Below are 17219 nucleotides of genomic sequence, written 5' to 3'. Positions count from 1 at the left end.
CCACTAAGGTCTAAGCTCCAGAGGTCTTGACCTTCTCTGATCCAGCCACACCTCATGATAAGAACACATTTTATTAGAATAGTTATACATATCATATAAATATATTTGTCCAGCTACAGGTAGGGAGAGGGATATGGCAGGGGGGAAGCTCTTATTGCTGAGGGGGGACCTGGAAAGGGAGGGAGGGCTGGCAAGTGGGGACACCTGGGACCATTTGTTCTCCCATCCCTTACAGAAGGCACAAACGCATCATTTCTTTCCATGTGAGGACCCTGGGGGGTGGTGGTAGGGAGGGACAGGAGATAGAGTACAGAAAACCTCAAAAATACAAAAGAAACATCCAAACTTAATATCTAATGGTATAGAAAAGGCTGGGCTGGGGTATGGAAGGCAGTGGGGCAAAAGAAGGAGGAACCAGGAAGGTTCAGAACTGGTAGAGACCTAAAGAGGTCATGATGTCAATCCAGGCCCCAGGGAAAACTCAGGTAAACAAACACACACCCCAAACAAGAGAGGGTGGGGTGCCCCAGGAATTGGCTTCGGGGCATCAGCGTGTGAGTGTGTGAGTGTGTGAGTGTGTGTGTGTGTGTGTGTGTGTGTGTGTGGTGGTGGTGGTGTAGTGGCTGGTGTGAGTGACAGAAGCAACCAGGACCAGGAGTGGGTGATATGATTCCCCCTGGAGAAGGCCTCCTCCATCCGGGTTCCTCCAAAACCACTTTCAGGGAGTAAATTCAGCCACTGCTTCCAAGAAGGAACCCCTGCCTGGACAGAAGAGCCAGGTAGCAGAGGATGAAGTTGGAGAGCTTGGGATGAAATCACACAGGAGCGGGTCTCGGGCAACAGAATATCATGGAGCTGAGTGTGTTGGAAAAGAGGCATGAAACCTAAGTGTACGTCTATGCATGAGTGTGTGCATGTGTGTAAGTGTGTATTCGTGTGTGTACTGGGGGTGCGGGGGTGGGATCATTCAAAGGTGAAGGGGTCCTGGGTGCTGAAAAAGAAGTGTCCATCCACGTGGTCCTCCAGGGCATCCTTATCGCTCTCGGCTGGGAAGCGTTCCTTACAAATAGGACACTCCTTCCATGGGGGGGTGGTAGGGCCCCCAGTGCTGGCCTCTGACAAGGGACCCGCCGCAAAGCCACTAAAGAGACAGGAGAAAGGAGAAGGTCAGTGCGCTCCACTGCCTTCCTGGCTTTTGGACCTCTGGGAGAGGGACCCACACATGTGGGCTCCCAGATGACCCTGTTCCTAATGCAGCGCCCTGGCAGTTCCCTCTGCTAGCCTCTCATAGTATCCCTCTCCCCACAATACTGGAAGCCTTAGTTTCCCAGCTCCCCATGCCCTCTTGTCTTTAGTGCCTGCTGGTTTCTCTAGTACAGAGCCCATCCCCCAACCTCCTGCTCTCCTCCCTCCATCTCCGTCTGCTGCCTAATGAGGCTGAAAATGAGTCTGACATCGTCCTTCATCTTCCTGCTCCAGCCTGGAAGGATGACAGCATCACCCGCTCCCTGCCCTGAGCCCATCTCACATCCAGGCAAAGCAGGGGGCTGGATGATAAGATCTCTCTTCCCTCCTGCCTCCCCCTCTTGAACTGTGGAAGAAAAGGGAAGGTAGCGGGCAATCTGATACTTGGAATTCCCCACCCAAAGCATCCCCCAGGGAAGTCAGGGAAGAGGGATAGCATCTAAGGGGCGACCAGATGGATGCTGGACCCCAGTCTTCTTTCTGTTCCTGTCCCAAGGGGCCTTGGTCTCCTCTCTTCAATCCCTGACAGAGCCTAGGTACTTACCTGGTGGTTGGGGAAGGGGTAGGGGCAGGAGAGAGGGGATGCAGGGCAATTTGGGCTCCACGGAAGATGGTGCTGCTAGAACAACACAGAAGCCAGTTAAAGGCAGGGCCTCTGAGTGCGCACGTGCATTGATAGGCACCAGTGATTTGGAGTGGTGGGTCATTTTGTGTGTCAATACAACTGTATCTTTTTCTTGGTTGGGGCCAAGAAGAGGGAGGTTGGGGGAAGGGCATGAGGACTGTTCACCTGGATGCCTTATCCGCTGGCATCCTCCCACCTCCCTCCTGTCCTCCCCCTTTGGCCCTCACCTGGCCATGTCACAGAAGGCATTGCCCAGTTCCGGAAGTAGCAGGTTGGCCTCCTCACCACCACTCTGCACAGCTGCCATCAGGACTGACTTCTCATCTTCAGCCTCCTGGGCACCAAAGGGATAGAGTTGAGTTTTGGGGTAGTGTCCCCAGATGGGGGAGCAGCACACTGGGACAGGTAAGGGAAGTCTAGGCCGGGACTGTTAACAGAGAGTTGTAGTAAGAGTGGAGCAGGAGAAGTGTTTTTTTTGTTTTGTTTTGTTTGTTTGTTTGTTTTTTGCGGTACGCGGGCCTCTCACTGTTGAGGCCTCTCCCGTTGCGGAGCACAGGCTCCGGACGCGCAGGCTCAGCGGCCATGGCTCACGGGTCCAGCCGCTCCGCGGCATGTGGGATCTTCCCAGACTGGGGCATGAACCTGTGTCCCCTGCATCGGCAGGCGGACTCTCAACCACTGCGCCACCAGGGAAGCCCAGGAGAAGTGTTTTGATGAGGGCTGGTGCACAGGAAGAGAACGGGTGTGGGGAGGAGCCGCTGGCAGCACAGAGGCTACTGGGTCAGACTGGTGTCCACTTGGTGGCCCTGAAGAGAGCCTGTGCCTGCCCGCTCTCCCCCAAGAAAAGAGAGCCCTGTATGGCTAAGACTGCCTGCTCTGGAGGCTGGGCCACTTGGGGTTGGTCCTACCTCTTGTCCCTGCCCCTGCCCCATCTCCCCTCCATGCTCACAGAGTCAGAGCTACTGTCCTCAGCTGGTCCTGAGAGGTGAGGAGCGATGGGAGCCGGCTGGCTGATGACAACTAGGGGAGAAGCCTCTCGTGGCCCTGTGGCAGGGGAGGAGCCCAGGTCTCCACGCTCACACAGACCATAGGGCGGGAGCCTCATGTCTTCTGGAGACTCATCCTCTGAGTCTGTCAGAGCCACTGGGCAGCCTGCAGGTGAGGGAGTGGGCGGAGAAGAAAGAAGGAAGCATTGTTAGAGGGTCGGCTTCTCTGGATGAGGGATACAGTTAAGCTAATCAGGGGCCAGGGTCTGGGAAGGAAAAAGGCAAAACAGAGGGCAGAGGCAGCTCCCAGAGGGGTCATGTGGAGCTTTCCCAACACAGGGAGGGAGAGCGGGGAAGAGGTGTCCCAAGACTGGGGGTGTACAGACGCAGCCCCGCAGCGGCCTCCTCGTCCTCTGTGGCAGGGTCCTCATTCCACTTCTCGTCTGCCACCTTCTCCAGGCGGGCCTCCAGCTTTCTCATGTACTCTAGCAGTTCCTGGAGGTGGGGAGGAAGGACATGTGAGCGGCTGGGAAGATGCGAGCCATGCAGCCCTGCACAGCCTTCTCTTGCATCCAGGGTGAACTCTGAGCGCCTCAGGATTAGACGCTTTTGCCAAAGGGGGGGCAGTTTAAGGCAGATCCTCCCCCCACAGCCCCCAGCCCTCTTTCACCCCTTCTTCCCCCAGCAACCCTCCCCTGTCCTGCCAAGGCGGCTAATAAGGGGAGCCATGGTCCCATTTTTAGCCTCGGGGCCCTCTTCACTGATGCCAGTTTCTAAGCCAAGAGGTGACAAGAAGATACCAAGTTTCCAGCCCTCAAGTCCCCCGCTGGGGCCTCCAGGGGGCTGGGTTATGGCTTCTCACCTGCTTCTCCTCCTGGAGCTGCTCCTTTTCCTTCTGGAGCACACGCAGGGCTGACCGCAGCTCCACCAGCTCCCGCCTACTCTCTGACAACTGCACCTGAGCAGAAAGGGCCAGAGGGAATCTGGAGCCTAGAAGGTACCTCCCAGAAGCTGGGCTCTGACCTGGATGCAACAATCTAGAACCACGACTCTCCGTGCCTTCGCTCCTCTCTTGCCCTGACACACAGGAGGCCCCGACACTCTGCTTCCACGAGTCCCTTGTCTTGGCTGCAGGAGACTCACCTGAGTCCTAGTCTCTGTCTCCCAAGTGGGGACCAGAGGATGACTGCCTCTGGGCTGGGGTGCAGAGGGCTCGGTCATAGCAGGGGGCACTCTAGAATTCGCCTAAGTCATCCCTACTGGGCCCAGAATGTGTGGAGAGCAGAAAGGGACATGGCATGCTTCAAACCAACGAGGGCCGGGGGGCGTGCAAGTGGGAAATGAGTGCCTAGAACTTCTGAGCCCACAGCCAAGACAGAGGGAAGGGGCACTGATGCCTCAGGACGCCCGGGCCCAGGACTCTCGGGTGGCCGGGCGCCTCACCAGGCTAGAATCCTTTTCCTGGGCCAGCTCAGTCTTGAACACTTGGTTCTGGGTCTTCTCCTCCTGTACTGCCTTTTCCAGTCGAAGTACCTCTGCACTCAGCTTTAGGATCTTGTCCTTCTCGGCCTGGGAGACGCCGAAAAGGAAAACGGGAGGGTAAAGGAAATGGGATGCCACTGGCAACAGCACCATTCCTCACTGTGTCCCTTCTTTATTTAACTGAATATTTTGGAGTGATTTCCCCTTCTTGCCTTCCTTATCCCCTGTACCCCCAAATGGAGGAAGGTCCCTGACAGCAGGGCGCCTTGCTGATCAGGGATGGGTATCACGGCAGGGCCGGCGCCTAGGACGGTAAATGTTTCTGAATCAAGATGGTAACCAAGACAGGTGCTACAGAGATCAGGATCTAGACACTCTGCTCAGGGAGGGGCCCCACCTGGACAGCGACTGTACCTCCCTCACAGCCCCTCCCCACCCGTAAGTCCTCTAAGGTTCTCACCCCCGCCTCTCTCCTCCCAGGGGATCTGACCACACCAAGGTGCGCGCAGCAGCAGCCAGGAGCCTGCAGGTCCCCCCATCCCTCTACCTCCACACTCTGCAGCAGCCCCGCCCGCTCCTTGCTCCACTGGCTTTTCTCCTCCTTCAAGTGCAGACTGAGCTCAGCCAGCCTGCCGTTGACTCCAGCCACTTCCAGGCGGCTGCGGTGCAGCTCGGCTATGGTGCGGTCCCTGGCTCCCGCTGCGCTGGCCAGCTCCTCCCCAAGAAGGGCGGCTTTCTGCTGGCTCGAGGCTGCAAGCTCCTGGGCCCCTCGAAGCTGCTCCTTCAGGGGCTCCAGCTCAGCCTCAGGAGAAAGGAGGAGATGGAATCAGGGCTCCCAGTGAGTCATTTGTGAGCCCGGAAGGTAACTAGGCTCCCTCCACTCCCCCACCGCATCAGGACTCAGGATTGGGTTGTTTAATCTTGAGCCATGTCTTTCTCCCATACTTGTCTACAACCAGCCCTGGAACATTCTCCACTCCCTGTTGCCTAGGGGCTTCACTCACCACCCGCTGCTGGGCCTGGCCGAGGGTGTCCTTCATCTGGGCCATCTTGTCCTTCAGTCGCTGGGCCTGAGCACTCTGCTCCTCCTGCCGGCCCCTGGCCTCCTGCAGCTCCAAACTCAAGCGACAGTTCTCCTGCTGTGCCACCTGGAGCTCAGCCTGATGGCAGCAGAGAGCAGGTAAGGAAAGGGGATACATATTTGGGGTGGCCATGGAGGTGGGCCTCTGTGATGAGAGAAGCCAAGGTTCCACTCCTCAGATTTAACACAAACTCAAGCATTCAACCCTGGCCAGCCCTTCCTGGGTTCTCAGTGCAAAGCGTCTCAATCCTGAGCAACCCGTCTCCAGTGGCACGGCCTGCGGTCTTCCCCTGCCCCATGTCTGCTTCCCCGCTCTTCCTTTTCGATCAAAACTCAACCTGGATGTCCTGCAGGCCTCACACGCTCGGCATATTCTACCTCCCACTCTACCCCCGTCCTTGCCACTCTTGTTTCTGTCCATGGCACTAACTACTTCTCAAGTCACTTGGGCTGGATACCTCAGTGCCACGTGTGGTTCTGTTCTCTCCCTAGTGGCCCAAAGGATGGACGCTTCTCCATCCTCCATCTTGTTCACAGCCATTTTCTCTTTTCTACTGTTACCACGACCACATTAGCTCAGGCTCTGGTCATTTCTTGCTTGGACTACTGAATAATCTCACAACTAGCTCATTTTCCACAAGGCAATCAGATTAATAATCTTTTTTTCTTTTTTCCCCCTGGCCGCGCCACGTGGCTTGTGGGATCTTAGTTCCTCGACCAGGGATTGAAGCCAAGCCCTCAGCAGTGAAAGTGCAGAGTCCTAACCACTGGACTGCACTGGACCGGAATTCCCAGATCAGTCTTCTTTAAGAACATTCTTTAAGTATGTGTCCCCCACTTGAAAATCATCAATGCCTCTCACTGCTTACAGAATAAAGACTAAACTCAAGAACCTCTACAATCTGACCTAGGCCTTACCTCAAACTCTTTACCCACGCATTCAGCTGCTCTGAGTGTTCTGGACTCTAAGCCTTTGCTCATGTATTTTTGGTTTTTTTTTAGAATGTATTTGCTTTTTATTTATGTATTTACTTATGTGTTTATTTATTTATTTATGGCTGCATTGGGTCTTCGTTGCTGGGGTGGGCTTTCTCTACTTGCAGTGAGCGGGGGCTACTCTTCATTGTGGTGTGCGGGCTTCTCATTGCGGTGGCTTCTCTCGTTGCAGAGCACGGGCTCTAGGCGCTCGGGCTTCAGTAGCCGTGGCACGAGGGCTCAGTAGTTGTGGCTTGCGGGCTCTAGAGCGCAGGCTCAGTAGTTGTGGCACACGGGCTGAGGTGCTCCGCGGCACGTGGGATCCTCCCGGACCAGGTCTCAAACCTGTGTCCCCTGCATTGGCAGGCGGATTCTTAACCACTGCGCCACCAGGGAAGCTCCTCACGTGTTCCTCTGTTCCTAGAATGGCCTCCCTCTCATCTCTGTCCACTCAAATTCTACCTACTCTTCACTGCTGAGCAAATGGTTTTCAGACCATCTCCCATAGAAGCCTAGGGTTCTGATGAAGCCATTTAGAAGCTGAAATATTTGATTTCAACTTCTTCCAAATTATGAAAAATTATGTTGAAAAACAATGCACAAACTCACAAGTTAGCACACTGGAGATCATCAAGCACTGATATGTGCTTCCAGGTTAATTCATTTTTGTGCAAAGCTCAGAATAAAGTTTCAATTGTATTTTCTATTGACGTGGAGAGCAAACTGAGATCGCAAGGTAGAAGCTTAAAAATTATCATTTGCACCTGCTTGTGCGTGAGACTCAAGGTGTTCTCAATACTGTACAACCATGACACGATACAGAAACATATTAGCTGCTGAGGCTGACAAGACAGTCATCCATAACCTCCAATTTCCAAGTCTGGTATCCGTCAAAATTATCTGATTGCTTTCATTGCTTTATAAGTAAATGTTATACATTTGAATTTATAAAAGTAAATTTATAGTAAAGCACTGGATGGATAATTGAGAAAGCAAACCAACTCTGAGCCCTTACCTCGCTTTGCTCCTTGTCTGCCTGCACTTCCTTCAGCTGCCCAAGAAGCTTCTCTTGTTCCCGAGTCAGGGCCTTCACCGTGTCTCTAACCCTGTGAGTGGTGGATGCAATGTCAGAAGACCGACTGGTCACCAGAGAAGGAACAAAGACTCAGACTTCTGTCTTGAGCCCTTCTGCTGGGGCTCCTCTAGCCCAGACCTCCACTTCTCTGTGGGATGCCCAAATCCCCAAACCAAGATGATCCAGTTCTAAGCCCCAAGTACCCAAGATTCCTAGTTTTAGAGCAGAATATAGAAATAAACAGTTGTTCTTTTCTCCTTATGTATCACTTTAAGGGATGTTCTGCTAATGGCTTCCCAGTTGTTTGCAATAAATCAAGAGACCGGAATTCAGTCTTTTCTAGACAAGGGGCAGTCATTATTGACGATAAACTTTTGATCTAGGTCAGAAGTCGGCAGATGTTATCTGTAAAGGGCCTGACAGTAAATATTTTAGGCTCTGCAGGCCATGTGGACTTCTGTGGCAACCTCTCAACGCTGCCACTGGAATGTGGAAGCAGCCATGGACAATATGTAAATGAATGAGTATGGCCGTTCCAGTAAAACTTTATTTATGAACACTGGAATTTGAATTTCATATGATTTTCACAGTCACAAAATATTACTCTTCTTTTGTTTTTCAACCATTAAAAATTGTCAAAACCATTCTTCCCTTGTGGGCTGTACAAAACCACGTGCGTGGCAGGCTGGATTTGGCATGTGGGTCATAGTTTGCTGAACCCTGGTCTACACAGCCCCTGATCTTTTCCAGATGCTCGGTTTGATCCCAATTTTTCTATTCCATGATTTAGAACCTAGACATTTAGTATCTCCCTCGGGCAAGACTAACATATCCTGGACTGAAGAAGCCTTAGTGATCAACTCACTTTTTACTCTGGGTCTCGGATAGCATGCCTCTTTCCTTTAAAGAGTTTTTCTGAAAATATCAAATCTACCAGTACTGAATGAAAGAAACTTAATTATGTCATTTGATGAAAGAAGTGTTTCTTCTGGTGAAAATCTGAAGGACAGGCATGGGAGGTGGTCAATATTCGTGCCATTTGGTAGAAAGAATAGTTGTCTGGCAGAAGAAAGAAATTTATTCTATGCGGCCCCAGAGGTCTAAACCAGGACCAAGGAATGAAAGTTACAGGAGGGTAAATACAACACAAGAGATACAAAAATGACAGCTGTCTGATATTGAAAGAGGCTGCCTTCTGAGGTAGTGATCTTTCCTCACATACCCTCTTAAATACTTTACATTCCTCCCAATGCTAAGATTCTATGATTTGTACCTTTTTTTCAGGGCAGAGATCCCATAACATTTCTGGATCACCGCTTCTAACGTTTCCTAATAGTGAGAACAGAGTCTAATCTTATGCTTTGCTGGGGTAAAATCTGAAATCCATCCTCTCTTATCTTGCCTGGACCATCCTATCCATTCTCTTCTTCCAAATCCTCCACTCCTAGCTCCTGCTTTGCCTTTGCTGCACAATAGATGGTAATGATGATTATTTCCGAAGGTAAGGAATACAGAATAGGTTAGGAAAGATGGAAGCGAGCTTGGCAGAAAAATTACCCCCAGTAATTGGAATACCCTGAGTGAGGTTGAGAAGGGAAAGAGAAACCATGTGCGATGGAGAGCAGGTCTTGCCTACCTGACACGGGAGGCTGGGGTTCGAGGGTCACAGGAAGCAAAGGGAAGTAATGGGGGTAGAGGGGTCCCCTCACCTGTCCAGCTCCACCTCTTTCGTCAGCACCTTCTCACTGATAGTCTGGATGTCATCTTCCAGCTCCAGGATGCGGGCCACGTGGTCTCCCTGTTGCCGGCTCAGGATGTCCCTCTCTTCCGTGAGCTCCCCGTGGGACCGGGAAAGCCCCTGGAATTAAGGTTCCCCAAGAAGAAGAGGGAAGCTGAGATGCATCTCTCAAAGAGTGCAGTAAAGGCTTAGGAGAACTCCTAAGTTTGACTATCCACCCTTCTACCCGGTCACCTTCCTTGAAGAAGAAACTGTAAGGGAACATCCCCTTCCCGGTGAAGACGGCTACCTCCACCCTAACTCAGCACTCCTGTGTTCAGATAACTGAGTCTCACTACAAATTTGGGACGTGTCTCCCATCATATCCAGTTTAACACTACTTGTGACCGCCTAAACCTATATCTTAGATGCCAGCACCATCTTAACAGCCCACTAACGTCTCCCCTTTACTGTCTTCACTGGGTTCAGATTTTGGACCCCAGGTGAGCAGGCAGGCCCCTCCCCCCAGCAGCCCTGCTCCCACCTTGTACTGCTCCTCCAGTGCCATGTGCTCCTGCCTGGCGGACGCCAGAGCCGTCTCAAGCTCCTGTACTCGGCTCCTCAGCTCTGTCACCTGCCCCTCCAGCTGCAGCTTCAGCTGCATCAGGTCATTCCTCTCTTGCTGGCTCTCGTCCAGCTGGTTCTACAGGGGACGAGATGAAAAGGGGAATCTGCCTGTGAAGCGCCCATTCCAAGGTCCCATCCCCACCGCTCTGCAGATGCATGTCAGGGCTGGGAAGTTACATCAGTACAGGCTATAGAGGCGAGTCAGGGGAGGCCTGGTGTGCTACTGAACCCTGCCCACCACCCATCAGACACACCAGCTCCTGGCACGCTGAACTGCCCACCCCTCTTATCTTTTCCCCGCTGAGGCCTGGTCCCTCCTTTGCCCAGCAATTGCAGGAACCCCTTGTCTGGCAGAAGTCTTTCTCAATCCACATGGACAAAGGGGATGGTTCCCCTAATTTTACCCTATCTGTTCTGGAGTCAGACAGATGTGGGTTTAAATCTCCAATACAATTTTTACTAGCTAGGTGACTTTGAACAAGTTACTTAACTTCTCTGAGTCTCTCTTCTCATCTGTAATGTGATCCCTTAGCCTGGGTTGTTTTAAGGTTTAAATGAGAACAATGAATGTAAAAACAGAACACGGGTAGGAGATCACCCACCTCTGACTTATGTAAGATATAAACATCTTCCTATTCTTGTATTGATTCCATATGTTTAGAGGATTCCACAGGGCAGGAGTTTGTGTAAATCACAAACTACTCATTCCCACCTGTTGAGCTTTCCTCAGGCCTGTCCTCTCGTCTGGGGAATGTACTTCCTCCCCACCTAGTCCTGTCCTTCACCTTCCTTCAGGAAGTCTTCCTTGCTAACATCTGCCTCCACTCCCTAATTCTTCTGTATTTGGTCCAACAGAAAAATAATACAAGCTACATAAATAATTTAAAATTTTCTAGTAGACACTTAAGAAAAGTAGTAAGCAGCAGATGGAATTCATTTATCTAACCCAGTCAATCCAAAATGTTATCATTTCAACATGTAATCAATATAAACAATTACTGAGATCTTTTACATTGTGTGTGTGTGTGTGTGTGTGTGTGTGTGTGTGTGTGTGTGTTTTGGCTGTGTCACGCAGCTTGTGTGAACCCAGGTCCTCGGCAGTGAGAGTGTGGAGTCCTAACCAGTACACCGCCAGGGAGTTCCCTACATTCTTTTTTTAAATACTAAGTCTTCAAATCTGGTGTGTATTTTATCCATACAGAACACCTCAATTTAGACCACTCACATTTCAAGCGCTTAAGAGCCACATGTGGGTAGTGGCTGCACAGGCCTGGGGCCCTGCTGATCTGTTCTCACTTCTCACTTGCCGTGGAAGTGGGTCTCATCCTCCCCTTCCTTGCAGTGTTCCTTCCCTGCGTGGCCTCCCTCTACCCTTTGCATCTTCCTCTAGCGCCTAGGGAAGGCTCCTGGAGAAGGAAGCCTCAAAAAATTCTTAGGAAATCTTGAGTGATGTTGGCCTGTGGGTGGCTTGCTTTCCTACCCTATGTGTTCGTGTCTGTCTGTGTCAGATTGAGACTTTCCTGTAGGCAAGGCTTTGTATAACTCCCAGTGAGGTCTGCAGTTGAAGCTACAGCGAGGGGAGGGTGAAGCGTGAAGGGGCCCCTTGCAATGCTATCCTCTGGCACCCTCGCCCAGGAGCAACTCTGTTGCTCTGCTCTCACCTGCAGCACAGTTGCCTTGGGAACAACCAGCAGGATGTCAGAGCCGCCGTCAGTCTCCTCCAGGGTCACCAGTTCATCCATGGGCCGTGGCTCTCGGAACTGGAAAGGGGGGCTCTGCCCACACACCCGGCCCTGGCGGTTCACGTACCGGAACTGGTAGAGCTGGGCTCCGGGTTTGGGCAGGTAGCTGGCTGTGGGAAGAAGTACAGACCCAGGACCCCAATATGATCCCAGGCCCTCAAGTGCTCAGCAGGTTCCCCCTCCCCTTGATGTGTCTTATTATCCATTGTCTTTGGCCCCAGCCCCTTGTTACCTGTTCTATAGACTGTTTTCTCTCCTCTCCACCTCTCACAGGCTATTTCTGATCTCTGGGATACTCTTCTCCCTCCTTTCTGCCTAGCCTTCTCTTTCCTCTCTTTCCCAAACCTACCCTCCTTAATAATAATAATAACAACAGCGACAACAATGCTAGTTACCATTTGCTGAGTACCCATTACATACCAGGCACTTTGCCAACAGCTTTATCTGTATCATTTAAAATTTTCATATTGTCCCTGTAAGCCAGGCATCCCCTTTTACTGTTAAGATAACAGACACAGAGAGGGTAAATAATTTGCCCAAGGTCAAACAGCTTGTAAGTAATTAGAGCTGAGATTTGAACCTGGGTCTTTCGAAATCTAATGACCAATCTTCTTGTTAATATATGAAGCCACTTTTCCCTCTTCCCTACCCCCTAGTCCCACAAGAAGAGTTCCTCCTTTTTTGGTAAGAGGCAGGACTAGCGGCCCTTTTACAGTTCCTTTCTTGTCTGAATCCCTGATTCTTTGAAAATCCCATGATTCTGTATCTGCCGAGACCACTACCCTCTTCCAAACCTCCATCCCCTTGACTCCTCCCTCCCGGTTTTCCCTCTTCCCTTGTACCTTGGAACTGGACACTGGCATGGATGGGGGAACCATCAGTTGCACTTTCAGGCACCGAAGACCACACAAACGTGTGGTAATCCCGGACACAGGCAGCCTCCACCTGTCAAAGCCCCCGGTGGGAGAGGGGTATAGTGATGCAACTCCCAGCTCCGGAAGGCGGAAAAGGCTGAGGGATTGAACCAGGGGTGGGTAGGATGGTGTTGCAGTGGCAAGGATTCTGAGAGACAGGGAAAGTGGAGGGATGCTAGTGTGTCAGGAGAGAGCAAGGCTAAGATGGGGAGATGGGCTTCGCTTACACACATGGCCTTGTCATCTGTGACATCGTTCTCCCTTCCTCTCTATCATCATGAAGTTGAGAATTCAGAAACCAAATCAATTCCCCTTATTCCAGACAACCCATGGCCCGTAAGCCTGAGCCAAAAGGGGGTCCAGGGATACCTTGAAGATGCCAATCCAGTCGCTGGCACTGGGCACAGTGCCTGGGGGGAGCGTGTAGTGACACTCCACCTTGGTGTTGGGGATGTAGGTCCGGGCCACATTCAGAAAGTTGACTCCACCCCGGGATGGTGCCCGGCTTAGCGATGATTCTTCCATTCTGGCCCTGAGATGGCTGCCTTCCTATGAAATGAAGATTGAATATCCTGAAGTGTCTCCCCCTCTCTCTCTGCCCCCTAACTCTGTCCCCACCCACAGCCCCTGCTCCTGGAGATGAAGGCGTATCTGGTTTCCAGCCCCTGAGGGTTTAGGACCCTCTAGAGGTATCAATCTTAGTCTCTAGGGCATAGGTCTGGCCTTCTGGGTCAGTACCCATCCTGGCTCACACTGTACCCTCTGAGTCACAGACTCTCTCTAGAGGTAAGAGCTCTCTAATTTCTGCTCCCTTTTCACAGCCCCATTGACCAAGCCTCAGTCTCCCAGGCTCGGCCTCCTGTAGTCCCTCCTTTTCCATCTCTTAATAGCCTTGACCATTCCAAATTCTTCAGCCTCCATCTCCCCACCCCAACCCCTACATCTTCTGGCTCTTGAATTCAACATCCAACTGAGGCGGGGGGCCCCCTCATTCTGAGCAGGCCTCCTTGCCCACTCCAGCTATACCCAGGAACGACTTAGGGGACTTCCCTTGTGGCGCAGTGGGTAAGACTCTGTGCCCCCAATGCAGGGGGCCTGGGTTCGATCCCTGGCCGGGGAACTAGATCCCACGTGTGTGCTGCAGGAACGACTTAGGACACCTGAAAACAGCAACTCTGAAAGTAACGACTGAGTCTTTGGAGCTGGAATATGGCTGGGGGTACGAAGAGACCAATCTTCAAGCCCCTGAACTCTCACCCTCTCTCCCCGTCTCTCAGCTGTCTTCCGCCATGAGCAAAAAAAAAAAAAAGCCTGCACTCTCATCCAAGAAACAAAGGGAAAGGGAGGATAAAAGGGAAGATAGGTTCTGTCCCTCACTCATTCCTCCAGGAAGTCAAGAATTCTGGAGGCGGCTGCTTCAAAGGGTGGAGTGAAACACTCAGCAGGAACGTGGTGCTGCGGGGAGATGGAATGTGGGGGCCTGGAGCCAGGAAAGCCCCACCCCCGGGTAGGCAGCCTGGAAGTAAGGGGCCCTGGGAAGGGAAATGTACACATAATGTTGAGAGAAGGAGAAATGTTTCAAAAAGAACCTCATATTCTTCTCTTCAGGTCTTGCCAGGAGCAGGGCTTAGAAAACTACTGGTTTGACAGTTCGTTAACCCATCGCTAGTATTCCCCTCCCCCCCATTTTCTCTGCTCCCCTTAGCCTCAATTCTAAGTGCCTGAACCCTTCCATCTGCTTGGATTGGTAGTTGGAGGCATGCTATAGGATGGGATTGAGACGAAGCGTTCCAAGTTAGGTGGGGAGAGTTCAATGGAAAATATGAGTCTAGAGTGAGGAAAGATAACAACAGTCAAGAGAACTCCTAAGCCCAGGGCTGTGAGATGGCCCTTGTCATCTCTCATCTCCAGCCCACTGAGCTTTGTCCTGTGTCAGTCACAGTAATGCACGTCCAATCAACCATGGCCACTAGTCATGTGCACGCCCCCAAACATCACAAACCCACACCAGGCTGAAGCCAGGTGGGTAGGGACTTTAAAAGAGGACAGAAAATCAGTAAAGAAGGGAAGGTGGGACAGCTCTACAAAAAGGAGCTACTTCTCCTCCACAATAGAGACTGAATTGACGACAAGAAGTTTCTCTGAATTTTCATCTCTGAAAAATCCCTAGTTAAAACTAGTCCATGTTTTTTTCCAAATACAATTCTTCTGGCTTTCTAAGAGGGGGTGAACTGTCCTCAAAGACATTGTCCTGGGGACCCCAACTATTCCCCACAAACAAAATTCAAAAAAGCTGGAAATATCCCCCACGCCTGAATGAGAACTCTGGGCAACTAAGGTGTATATGTGTAGCCAGATTCAGGTGTTTGCATGGGGCGGGGAGGGGGGTGTCCCCATGCCCCCCACGCTGTAGGGCTCTAGAGTTCTTTGACACTCTACACCTTGGAAGCTTCCCCCGCGCCAAGGGATTCAGCGTGGTAAAGGCCTTTGGATTGGTGGCGGGGCGCGGGGGTTGGCGGTTTGGGGGATTAGGGGTAAGGGAAGGTTTGTGGGGTCCAGTCTTGCCGGGCCGAGAACGAGCCGACTTAAGCCTCCCTGACAACTCCCTTAGGCCTATCAAGCTTTATAGAGAAGGACTGAGAGGGAGGCGAGAACAGCCAGGGGGCAGCCCCTGATGAGGGCCCCCTTGAGACCAAGAACTCCCGAAACAGCGGGGTGGCTTCTCCAGTACGGAAAGTGTTAACACCCAAACGCTCCTGCTTCCCCCTTCTACGGTTCCCTTAGATTATCCTTTGACAGTCTGGGAAGTGGGGGGATCCCCCATAAGATCGCCCCCAAATTAGGCCAAGTTTCTTACCCCACCGACGGATCAGCTGTCCCCTCACCTTTCACCAACAACAAAAACAGCACTCGGCTCCGAGAGGGGGAGGGAGAAGGGTGGGCGCGAGGGCTTCTGGGTTTGTGGTTCCTCCGCGCGTTTTTTGCCAGTGAGATTGAGCATATCTGGGACTACATGTGCCAGGAGGCTGTGCGCAAGGAGGGCGGAGTAGAGGGCGGCTGTGGTAGCGGCGTCACCGCCGCATCCTGGGAGGCGTAGTTCTCACTTCCGCGGCAGTAAACGAGGGTGTGGCCAGCAAAGGACTTCACAGCCCAAGAGTCCTTGCGAGGGGGCAGGCTATATGAGTGGCGACTGCTGATTGGTACCGTGCGTGGTTGGGGGGTGGGGAGGAGTTACGGCTCTAACGCCCCCACAGTAATACTTCTGAGAGGGCCGAACGAGTTCGGGTACGCGCTCCCGTTTACTTTTAACACCAACCTGCGAGGTAGGCAGTTTTGTTATCCACCCTTTACAGATGAAGAAACTAAAGCCCAGAACGGTTGCGGAACCGGTCTAAAGTATCAAAGCTATGAGATGGTAGGTTTGCACGACTCCAAGTGCTCTCGCCAGTACATCACACCTACGTACCATTTAGGGGATAGGAAACTGTATAACAGCTGTGGTAGCTGGTTCTCCTTTGCTTCAACCTCAGGGACAGCCCCTGTAAAAACTGTGTTGTGTGCACCGCTGACCGTTTTTTTCCAACTTGAAGGTTTCACTGCCAGGGGCCTGCCAGTACTCACAGTCCTGGCCTGGGCATCCCTGGAATGGCCTCTAGGTCCAGGAGGAGGATCCATTGGCTGACGTGGTGGTGTGGGGAGAGGGGGAAGCTGAAGTGAGAAGAATCAAGTTGAAAAGGGAACCTGGCATAATTCAGGACGGGTCACAATTCAGAAACAAGACCCTTGTGAGGCTAGTTTGCCCAAGCCTCTTAACTGGTTTGAAGTAATTAGGATAACAATCCATGTGCTTTTGTTTAGAAGAAGTGAAAGATTCACATCCTCCCACACACCCCCCCACACTCACATTAAAGACTTGGGCATCCTGCGCCCCCTATCTGCTCTGGACCCTCCAAGTAGTCTGAGGCATTCAAAATGATCTCTCTCTCTGTCTCCGTAATAGGGATTACAGTCTAAAGATTGATTTGATCTTCCTGGGTGCCTGATTTAATTCTCTGCTGCATTGTTACGGAGCCTCTGCCTTTTCCAAGTTTTGGGGTAGTATTTTGCTTTTATGACTGAATAGGGTGGCTGGTGCCTGCCCTTGGGTGCCTTTCATCTGAAGATCTCCAAGCACTTAACAATAAGTCATTGGGCTTCACAAACATTAAGGTGACATGTCTGTGTCATTAGTCAGGATTTGTGAGTTACGGAACAAGCTGGTGGTTGCAGAGATGGCTCAAGGTCCTGGGGTGGGTTCAGAGTGAGGCCTGTTCAGGGACCCAAGTCTCAGTTGTTCTTGGTTTTTGTCTTCCACCCAGAATAAAGGCTTGGGCATCCTGCTCCCCCTACTCAGTCTCAGCTGGAGCTAAAAGTAATAACAACTTCCATTTGCTAGGTGTTTACCATGTGTTTAAACTATGCTAAGGATTTTTCCATTTAATATAACAGTCTTATATAGTAGGCCTTATTATCAATCCCATTTTACATATGATGAAAATTGAGGCACGGACAATTAAGAGAGTTACCTGGGGTTACCCAACTAATAAGTAGAATCAGGATTCAAGCACAGCTAGTCAGTACACCATATTACCACCCCAGAAACTCCTGTTATGGAATACCAACACCCTTTGTTCTAAGGAACAGTACTGTTATTCAGGGGACAGGTGTTCACTGAACATTTATGTGCAAGGTGATGTTAAACAGATTCATT

General features: G+C 51.5%; 1 protein-coding gene across 2 annotated transcripts; it reads right to left on the bottom strand.

Annotated features, from left to right (window-relative positions):
- Positions 1-52: 52 nt before the first annotated feature.
- On the bottom strand, positions 53-15403 carry CALCOCO1 (calcium binding and coiled-coil domain 1). Of its 2 annotated transcripts, XM_024736893.1 has the most exons (15): positions 15327-15403; positions 12839-13018; positions 12398-12500; positions 11475-11665; positions 9731-9889; positions 9179-9327; positions 7410-7500; positions 5343-5498; positions 4886-5140; positions 4300-4425; positions 3719-3814; positions 3243-3351; positions 2820-3022; positions 2098-2204; positions 53-1141 (listed from the first exon to the last, which is right to left on the bottom strand). In XM_024736893.1, exons 2-15 carry the CDS (start codon positions 12992-12994, stop codon positions 964-966), a joined length of 2079 nt encoding a protein of 692 aa, XP_024592661.1. In that variant the 5' UTR covers positions 12995-13018; positions 15327-15403; the 3' UTR covers positions 53-963. The 2 variants fall into 2 exon arrangements, with proteins under 2 accessions (XP_024592661.1, XP_024592662.1); XM_024736894.1 differs by lacking the exon at positions 4300-4425.
- Positions 15404-17219: the final 1816 nt, after the last annotated feature.

The sequence above is a fragment of the Neophocaena asiaeorientalis genome, unplaced genomic scaffold (assembly GCF_003031525.2).
Source record: "Neophocaena asiaeorientalis asiaeorientalis breed wild unplaced genomic scaffold, Neophocaena_asiaeorientalis_V1.1 scaffold134, whole genome shotgun sequence".
NCBI lineage: Eukaryota > Metazoa > Chordata > Mammalia > Artiodactyla > Phocoenidae > Neophocaena > Neophocaena asiaeorientalis.
The sequence above is the reverse complement of the archived record's forward strand: the minus strand, read 5'-3'. Positions and strand labels throughout refer to the sequence as shown.